Here is a 10,367-nt window from a genome sequence, read left to right as displayed (position 1 = left end):
TGTGATTCCAGCAGCTCCCAGCAGGTTTCCCACCCTGCAGGTCTCAGTAGGTGCCAAGCGTTGCCTTCCTGCTCTGGACAAACAGGCTGGACTAGATCACTGCAGTCTTGGGGATGGGAGCTAAGGATCCAAGAATGTTACTCTTAAGGGGTAGACAGGATAAAAGATGCCAGCAGCGAAGACAAAGGAGAAAAAAGGAAGGTCAGGAAAATGGGACTTCACAGGTGGTCCAGTGGTTAAGACTCCGTGCTCCCAATGCAGGGGGGCCGGGTTCGATCCCTGGTCGGGGAGCTAGATCCCGCACACTGCAACTAAGACCCTGTGCAGCCAAAAGAAAGAAAGAAAGAAAGGTCAGGAAAATGGAAAGGGAGGGCGGGCTCACACTAATGCGGGGATGCAGGGTGAGTCAGTGGGTTGGGAGCTGAGAGGTGAAAATTGCCTCGGAAAGTGGGGACGCTGGTCCCAGAGGCAGGGCTGTTTCTGTGTTCTGGGGAAGGCAGAAGCTGGGTTGCAGACATGCAGACGTTTTCCGAGTGGATTATGCTTTTCAGAGCTTGGCTGTGAGGGGGAGAGGGGAGGGAGGAGAAAAAGCTGGCGTTCACGCTCACACCACACCCAGAGTGCGTTTGCCTAGCCTGAGCACTAGGGAGCTGATGGTGGTCCCTGGAGGGGAAGGAAGGTCAAGAGGGAAGGTTCTTTCGAATGTCAGAAATTTGATCATGTTTATAGCCTGAGGGATGGAAGCTGATGGTGAGGGAGAGATTAAATGCCTGTCAGAGCAGATGATTAATGGGCCTACCCCAGAGTAGTGTAGACTTGGTGAGAACTTCCTCAAAGGCAGTACAGAGGGGAGGGAGGGCGCAGGTCCCTGTGAACAGGCGGCGTTCTGCACTACCGGCTAGAGGGAGAAACAGGACCAGGACTCGGAGAACAAAGCCAAAAGCTACTGGTTAACCAGGGAGTTACCTGAATCTTCATTCAAGCTGCATGAGGATGGCATGGAAGACTGGTCAGCAACAGGAAGGTGGGTCAGGTGGAGTAACTCAGCAGCAAACTCGGGAATCTTTGTGTCCTTTAACATGTGCTTTTAATGTGCAACCTGGAAACTTATTGGGCTGGGAACAGTTTTTAAAGATAGAAGAACAGACAGAGAAGTCGGCTGTGTGCAGTTATGTCCGACTAACCTCGGAAAGGAGGTGCGGGCTTGCCTTCTGTAAGACACGGATTCAGGAGAGAGGAATGAGAGACGATTCTGGGAAATTTTGAAATAGGAAGGATGTAAGTTCAGTGACTGATCAGATGATCTTTTCAGTAAATAGGTTATTTAAGGAGAAGAAGGGGATAGGGTGGGGTTTAGGGCTCGAGGAGAACGGAAAAGATCTGGAACAATCTCTGAAAGGAACCAGCCAGAGATGAATACAAGTTTTGCCAGGCAGTGTTGGAAGATCAGCTGTAATTAGATAGCGTAAATTTGTGTGGAAACCAATTGGCATCATTAAGTGACTCTTACCAGCAATTCTCAGGCCGTGGGGAGTGGAAACATAGAAGTCTTTGAGGTTTGGCATGGAGTGGGTGCGGGTGAAGCAAGTACACTTCAGATCTAGGGGCAAGGATGAGTCAGGAAGAATTTTCTGATGCAGAAATGATACAACTGAAATGATAAGCCTTAAGGTACAGGGTGGGTAAGGAGGCAAATACTACTTAAAGGAAGTTGTTGGTAAACTAGGAAAATAGGGAGTTGTTAAGTAACTAGTAGCCACAGAAGAAGAAATTGAAGATGATTTGAGTGACTAAATGGGCCAGTTGGAAAGGATTGTGGCCAGAGGAGAGAATTTCAGAGGTGAAGATTTTAGAAGTGAAGGACACAGGTTCCGGATCAAGACGAGTGTCAGGCTGTGGCCATACTACTGAGAAGCTGAACTGAGGTGGAAGCAAAGCCTGTCGGTGTCAAGGTCAAGAAATGTGAAACCAGGGTGAGCCCTGAGTGAAAGATTGATTAACAAGGATAATCAGTGGAAATGGGAGACTATCTTGGGGTCTGGGTATTTGGGGAAAACGTGACTTAACTGAATGGTGCTGCCTTAGAGGAGGAGGAGGGCAGAGGTAGGAGATCTGGAAGAAGCAGTGTTTAACTGGGAGAAAGGTGTTCTGTAAGTTGGGTTGCTGGAGCAGAACGGCCTCTACTTGAGAGGACTGGGAGGGACGTGTCATGTCATGCAGACATCAGGGTTCGGTTTCTGCTGGAAGTAGAAAGAGCAGTTTAGAATGTAGGGTATTTAAATCCTATTAAGACAACTAGGATAGAGGTCACAGTACATAACAGTGGCTAGAGGCCATGCCGGGCCTGGAGATGGGGAAGTGGGGCTGGGCTGGGATAAGGCTGTCAAAGGCTGATTCTGAGTTCAGGGAGTCCGACAGTACTTATTGATGACGAGGACCAGGGGTGATGATAATGAAAGGGGGAAGCACACGCTAATAGAATCCAGGAGACAGTAAGGAGAAGTTTTAGTTATCAGTGGACTCTGTGAAATTAAGCAGCCCCAGGCTTCTCATTAAAACTTTGGTGTGTCTAATTGAAATGTCCACTTGGAATGTTAGTGTGACCAATCAGAACCCTGGCATGACCAATTGGAATGGCCATTGGAATTTTAATGCAACCAATTAGAATATTATCCTCCTTAACTGGAACATTGGTATGACCAATTACAACCTGGCAGTTAAAACAGCCAGAGGGATTCTGGAAATCATGAAAGCAGAGTAGATTCTTAGCTTTCAAGAGAGATGCCTTCTGAGGCATTGTTACATCCCACCGAGGCAGTATCTTGAATGCTGGTCAGTAGACAACTGCATTAAATACCTTTTTAAGAGACTCAGGAGCTCAACAGGGGCTGTACTTCTAACTCTCCTATCCCTAGGCCTTGGCATCTGGTAGTTGAACAAATGATGGAAGTCTCATGGAAGAAGATTTTCTGAGTACTTAGCAGTCCAAAGCAATTGTTATTATCCCGTGGACCTTGAGTTCTAGAATTGTCCCTTTTTTCCCTTTGCACTGCTGGCTGGGAAGCTCACATACACATTGTACTCCATCTCCAGCTGTGAATAGAACTTTAGGGTATGAGTTTTATGCCGACAGTCACTCTGGCTTCAACTTCTTTCCTTACCCGCTTTAATTTTTATGGTTTATTTTTTTTTTTGCAGTACACGGGCCTCTTACTGTTGTGGCCTCTCCCGTTGCGGAGCACAGGCTCTGGACGCTCAGGCTCAGTGGCCATGGCTCACGGGCCCAGCCGCTCCGCGGCATGTGGGACCCTCCCGGACCGGGGCACGAACCCGTGTCCCCTGCATCGGCAGGCGGACTCGCAACCACTGCGCCACCAGGGAAGCCCTATTTTTTCACTTGAGTTGTCTATTTTGCAAACTACCTCAAATCATTTCTGGAACAAAACAGCTAAATGAAAGGACGGAGAGAAAGAATGAGGTGGTGGAGACAAAGGAGAAGGTGGGGAAGAGGGAGAAGGATGTTCATAACGAGCAGGCGGCATTAGGAAGGATTACATCTTAAGATACCCAAGACCCAGAAATCCCATCTTCCTCACCCAGGGAAGAACATTTTTGGGCCTTTTATGGCCTGCATAGCCTTAGCACCAGGCCCTAGTAGATAGTATGTGTCCAACAAATTCTTAACAGTTTGAGCAGCTCTTTCCTGGGCTCAGTGAATATTTGTTGATTGGCTTTTTTCAACACTTTTTTTTTTTGTGGTACGCGGGCCTCTCACTGTTGTGGCCTCTCCCATTGCGGAGCACAGGCTCCAGACGCGCAGGCTCAGCGGCCATGGCTCACGGGCCCAGCCGCTCCGCGGCATGTGGGATCTTCCCAGACCGGGGCACGAATCCGTGTCCCCTGCATCGGCAGGTGGACTCTCAGCCACTGCGCCACCAGGGAAGCCCCAGCACGTATTTTTTTATTTCCCTTGAAATTCTTGGACTTCTTTCTCTGTTTGGGAAACAATGTGATACATTAAACAGAAATGAGTTTTGAAGCCAAACAGACTTTGGTTTTAAAACTAACTCTGCTGTTGATTGGTGTGTGCCCTTGGCCAAGACAGGCCAGTCTCTGGGCCCGTTTCTTCATCTGTAAAATAGGGATAGTAATGTTGACTGCCAAATCCCTGGGAGGGTTTATTGAGAGGATGTATGTAAAGTACCCAACAGTGTCTAGCACAGAGGAGGCACTCAGCGCATCTATGTCCACTCACCCCCAGTCCCAACACTGGACATACTTAGCTGGCTAAGTCCTCATGACCAAGCAGCCCGCAGTTCTGGCATGGCACTGCGGCTGCCTTTGCCCTGTAAGCCAGCTTCAAGTCTGGCTGGCCCAGGAGGAGCTGGGCTCCTCAGCCCAGTACTAAGCTCATTTTGCTGAATTCCTTGGCTTCTGGATGCTCTCCCTCAGGTTAGCAGATGGACAGTTTGTAGCCCACCTTTCTGAGGTACTGATGGCCTTTTGCCCGGGGAGTCATGTTTTCCAAGTTAAAATCTCTGACTCATGCGGTTTGGTTTTATGAGTTGAGGACAGTTCAGAACGTGAAATCATGGCTGTAGGGTCAGATTGTTGAGATGACTGTTCTTGTACTAGGGTTGGGTTGCCTAAGATGATAAGGAAATTTCAGACCGTGGCAGGATGCTGTGTCCTTTCCATCAGCTCATTTGGCCGGTTACCCTCCTAGCATCGTATCGTGGTCTCCTTGCCAGGACCTGTGTATCCAATGTCTCCAGGTGCCAAGATTGGGATCTCGCACAACATTGCCTTTTGCCAATGGAGAAATGTTACCCCTGGACTTTGGGAAGTGCTCCTGGCTTTTGAGGTCCTTCATAATTCCTAGAAGTGCTGAGCAGGTGTTTCACCTATCACCTTTGTTTTGTCTTACTTATGCTTATTAAGTGTATATATTAATGGCTGGTTGTTGTCTGCTACTGTTTTAGGCTTGGCAGGACTACTAATAACCTCCCCAGTCTGTCCTCAAAATAAGCAAAGAACAATTTTCTTATTTACATTCTAGGAAAGATACATATCACGTAAATAAGATTCTACTGTAACCATTCAGTAAATACTCATTGAATATCTACTTTATGTCCTAGCTCCCTTCTAGGTTCCTTGCAGTAAGGTCTTCCAATGACATGTGTGGAAGACTGGGCCAAATATTGACTGAGCCCGGGAGGTGATATGGAAACTTTGGTTTTGAAAAATGTAATGTTAACCTAAGCTGGTCTTTTGTTTGTTTTGGTGGAGAGGATCTGCCTCTTTGCCTTAAAAATAGACACGGAGAAATTTCATTCGTTGAGCAGACCCATCCTTTTTTCTCTACCTGGAAAGAGTGAATAATGGTTTCTACGGACAAATGTGCTTTTTGAGAAATGTAGCTCACATTGACTCCCAGAGCACAGTGGGTAGCGTCGGGCCGTGCTACCCTTGAGTGACCCGGCATCAGCCCAGGCCTGTCCCCTCTAGGACTGTGGCTCAGATGTAGCGGTTTCATCATACAGTGTAGAGATTGCCTTATGTCCTATGGATGGAGGTAGAGCTGTTCTTATTGCCATGGAGGTTTATGATTTTGAGATCTGTTTTTGCCTGCAGGAGCTGCTAAGTCGTACATCTCTTGAGACTCAGAAGCTCGATCTGATGACTGAAGTGTCTGAGCTGAAGCTCAAGCTGGTGGGCATGGAGAAGGAGCAGAGAGAGCAGGAAGAGAAGCAGAAAAAAGCAGAGGTGAGTGTGACACATCACCTTCTAGGGGTACCCATACAGTCCAAAGCTCAGATCAGGAGAAGCTAGCCTAATGTGGCTTCGGGCCATCTGGTCAACCCCAAGCCTGGCAGCCACTGGGTGCCAGAAACATCTATGCACCAGAGACACAATGATCTGTTAATACCAAGTTATCAGGTTTTGCTGTGGCTGCAGATTTCAGCAATGCCCAAACCACCCAGTTTTGGCACTAAGGCTGTACCCTCAAGCTGCTGACAAGGATGGAAAGGGAAGCAGTAGTGGGGGAAGGATCAGACAAGACTTAGAGAGACCAAGATGTCTTCTGTGAGTGCCAAGGTAATGACCGCGTATTGGGATGAAGTCAGCTGCTCAGTAAGCCAGCATCGTTGTTCATGGAGTCTAGAGACATTCTTTGATGTGCATTTCACAGACCCAGATGCAACCCTTAGATTATGTGTTTCTTTCCTCCTGATGGCTCCTGTGGGTGAGCCCATGCACAGGCTTTCTCTTAGAATGTTTTCCTGTATCTCGTTTTTGTTTTTGTTTTCTCAGGCTCCATATGCCATTGACTAGGGCATGCCAGACTCTTATTTTGGATAAATGTTTTGGATAAATTCTAGGCTCAGAGCTCAGAACAGTCCATTTTAACCTTAGATAACCACCTTCCGTGTGCCTCTACCTACAAGTTCCCTATATTTGTACACCGTGCATTGTGAGCTGTGGAAAGAATAGCCCTAAAGGTCTAGAAACACCTTGGCTCAATTACTGACCTAAATGCTTAATAGCTCTTTGAACTTCAGCAAGTTAACTACTTAATCTCTCTGAACTTCAATTTCTTTATCTGTAAAATGGGTAACTGTGTGATGAAGTCGAAAAAAAAAAATCACCAAAGCTAAGTCTCTATCATAGGATCTGGCATCCTCTCTTCCATTCAGGCATCTCTAACATCTAAAGGTGGACGTTGTTCCATTCAGTTAAGCGCCAACACCATCATGCCCGGAAACCTGGCACATTTCTGTTTACTGGGTAAACACTGGTGATTGAGACACTTCTAATATGTGGGGCATATTCCTTGCGTTGCTTTTGAGAACATGCTCATTAGTAAGAAGTAGAGTTGCCAAAAGAAAATTTATCTCCGTTAAGCTGAGGACACTATCTTCTAGTGATTAAGAACGCAGGCTTTTGAATCGGACCTCTTGGCTGGAATCCAAACTCAGCTACTAAGTAGCTTTGTGATCTTAGGCAAGTAATTTAACCTCCCAAACCTCTATTTCTTCTTCTGTAAAACGGAGATAGTAGTACTTCCTGTTTGCTCAGTTGTTCCGAGGAAGGAATGAGATAATGTATATGTGTAGTCCTTAGCATAGTGCTGGATAACTAGCTTTTATCAGTTACTTACTGATTGTGTTTTTAAGCACGCGAGAAATGTAAATGTCGACCTAGCTACATTATTGCCTTCTACGTTCACGCAGAGTCAAAGCTTATCTGTGTGAAGTGTTAGTTAAATAAGACTGTGCTTCTTAAATGTTCAGGCAGAAGCAATTCGATTTTCTACAGGTTTAGAATTATTTTACCAATGTTTCAAAATGTGTGATCACATGGGGATATACCTTCAGGCTTGGGGGCAGAATTGAATAAACTCTGTAAGAAGGCTTAGAGTGGCAGAGACAACTCAAAACCAAGGAAGGGAGGGAGCGAGGGAAACAAGGAAAAGGAAGGAAGGAAAGATGGAGAGGGTTATTAGGTCACACAACTGGAATAGTCTAGGGTTTAAAAGCTGATATCACTAGATCCAGCTGGCTTTACCGTGTGGCTAGAAATCAGGCTTAGTGTCTCATTTGGTTCTGTTTTAGCCTTATTCTCAGGAAGGCTCTCTGTATGTGGTGACAAAGATGGCCACCAGCAGCTTTAGATCCTACTAGCCTGGCAACCTCTGCAGAGAGAGATTCTCTCTCTCTCTCAAAGATTCCAGCAAAACCCCAGGATTGCATATCAGTGGGCCAACTTGGGTCACGTGCCTGGTTCTGAACCAGTCGCTGTAGGGGACATGGGCCCACGCATGGGTGTGTGTGGGCGTGAGAGTCAGTCAGTCCATGGCGGCAGAATGCTGAGTTAGTACCGAGCTGGAGCAGCTCAGTTCCTTTCTAGGGAAGGAAGGGGAGCTCCCACTTCTGGGCCAAGCACAGCTAAGGCAGTCATTCTACTGTTTGCTTTATTTTTTCTTTTCTGAAGGATTATTTTTCAATCTGAATTTTTGCTTTTGTTTTCCATTAGACTATTCGTGCATGAGGCACCATAGACCCTGAGCTGCTGGCCTCAGTCCTACCCGATAACAGCCCTTCCCAGTTGCTAGTACAAACATTAGGTTTCCACGTGGAGGAGTTTTTCAGGCTGTTCAAACTTGTGATAATCAGGGAACAAAGGCCATATGACCTGAAGCAACATTCTCATTCTTGTCATTAAACATAATCTTTACTGGTATGCTCAGACTCTCTACCACTGTTTGTAACTGTCTGGAACACCCTAGGCTTACAACCATGGAGAGGGCTGCTAAAGCTAGCTGCACTGCTGTCGTGTGCGTGGTGGAGCTGCTTATTTTGAGGGAGACGTTTGGCTGGCTGGGGTCGTCAAGGTTGTAGTTGTATGAATAAAGGGAACGTTGCTTCCCATCCTACACTGCTGCTGTTTTTCCAGTGAATGTGCTTAGCCTAAAGCCTGATTGCTTGTGGTTTAAAAGAGGCAGGACTTTTCTGAGGTAGCCAGATCTGAAATACACTTTCTCTGTGTAGCTCAGGCTTTATCCTAAGCAGGTATCCTGCCTCCCTGTAGTCAGCTGTGGAAGTGATTACAAATGTTTGTCTATAAACCCAGGGACTTTGAGGTGTAGGTTTCTTGTTAAATGGAGACAATCCTGATAGCCAGCCTCGCTCAGGAGTCCGTGGTGACCCTTAGGAGACGTGGGTGAATACTGGATTTCCTGTTTACGGTACCTTTTCTCCTGAGCCTTTCGCAGTGGTTCTGGGCCATTTCAGGAGACCCAAGATTGGACCAGTTGGGTTCACTCCTGAAAAGCAGGACTGCAGGAAAAGTGACCAACGTGGAAAGTAAATACCACAGTTAGGAGGATGGCACATGAAAGAAAGAGATCCAGAGGCAAAGGAAAACCTCGGGGTGGCCCACCTATCAAAGGCATGTCCCTTGGAGAGATCTAGGATTTGCTGGCAGAAAATGGAATGTCTTACAGCACAGGTGTCCTGCTTCCTTTCTTCCTATGGGTGGGACCTTGGAAGGGAGGGATTCTGATTTCTGAACTGTTGAACCTGGAGTACAGAGCAAAGGCTGGGAAGATTGTGTTTGCTCAGAGAACAGCTGGCCTGACGTAGAGTTTTATTATTCTTGTTTTTATTTTGTTTACTCATTTTTGTTTGTATAGGAAATACACTCCAACAATTCAGAAATTAAGAGTTCAAAAAGGAATATGCAGCAAAAGCTCTCCTTCCCCAGCCAGCAGTCAGACACCAATGTTGTCAGTTTGTTTTGTATCCTTCAGAGTTACCTTATGCATGGACAAGCAAATTTATATGGATAAATTGTTTCCCTCACATTTGCACAGATACCCATTATTCTAGACCTTTCTTTTTTTTTAATTGAGCAGTCATAGAACTTGTTTCATATCAAGTACATTAAAAAAAACTTTCTCATTCATGTTTATGTTTATATATTATTTTATGCTCTGAATATGCCCTCATTTATTTAACCAGTTCTCTCTGGGGTGGACATTTAAGTTGTTTCCAAGTGTTTGCCCTTACAAATAATGCTATTGTGAATAAATGTGTGAGGATATTGAAGTGGAATGGGAGGGTCAGAGGGTACAACACACTTGACATTTTGACAGATGTGGAGGTGGTATTCCCACCTGCTGTGTCAGCGTGCCAAGTATTAAACTGAGCATGAAGGAAGCGGGAGAGAAACAACTAAGTTGTGAACAAGTTTAACAGGTAGGACGGGGTGGGAAAGACTATGATTATGGGAGGTGGCCAGTAGTTAGTTTCACATAGAAAAGAACCATCAAACAAACAAACAATGGGCACGAACCCGCGTCCCCTGCATCGGCAGGCGGACTCTCAACCACTGCGCCACCAGGGAAGCCCCGAAACAAAAACTTTGACTGTTGGCAAAGCAAGAGTAATAAAGTGAGTTGAGATTACAGAACAGGGATTAGAACCTCATAAATGTCACCTGGACTTTATGATGTGGGACCCAAGATTGAAAACACCGCTACAAAAGCCTCTGCCCTATGGGAGAGAAAAGACCTATTAAGAGAGGAGAGGGGGGCTCCCCTGGTGGCGCAGTGGTTGAGAGTCCACCTGCCGATGCAGGGGACACGGGTTCGTGTCCCGGACCGGGGGGATCCCACATGCCGCGGAGCAACTAGGCCCATGAGCCATGGCCACTGAGCCTGTGCATCCAGAGCCTGTGCTCCACAACGGGAGAGGCCGTGATAATAAGAGGCCCGCACACCACGATGAAGAGTGGCCCCCGCTTGCCGCAACTAGGGAAAGCCCTCGCACAGAAACGAAGACCCAACACAGCCTAAATAAATA

General features: G+C 46.6%; 1 protein-coding gene across 1 annotated transcript in view; it reads left to right on the top strand.

Moving 5' to 3' along the window:
- The window catches only part of PPFIBP2 (PPFIB scaffold protein 2), a 153,131-nt gene that overhangs the window by 96,797 nt on the left and 45,967 nt on the right, over positions 1-10,367 (top strand). The window contains exon 9 of the mRNA XM_024757007.1: positions 5,635-5,766. Within this exon, the coding sequence (XP_024612775.1) occupies positions 5,635-5,766 (132 nt within the window). The remainder of the gene's footprint in view (positions 1-5,634; positions 5,767-10,367) is intronic.

The sequence above is a fragment of the Neophocaena asiaeorientalis genome, unplaced genomic scaffold (assembly GCF_003031525.2).
Source record: "Neophocaena asiaeorientalis asiaeorientalis breed wild unplaced genomic scaffold, Neophocaena_asiaeorientalis_V1.1 scaffold504, whole genome shotgun sequence".
NCBI lineage: Eukaryota > Metazoa > Chordata > Mammalia > Artiodactyla > Phocoenidae > Neophocaena > Neophocaena asiaeorientalis.
Note: the sequence above shows the minus strand (reverse complement) of the source record. Positions and strands in the feature narration are given on the sequence as shown.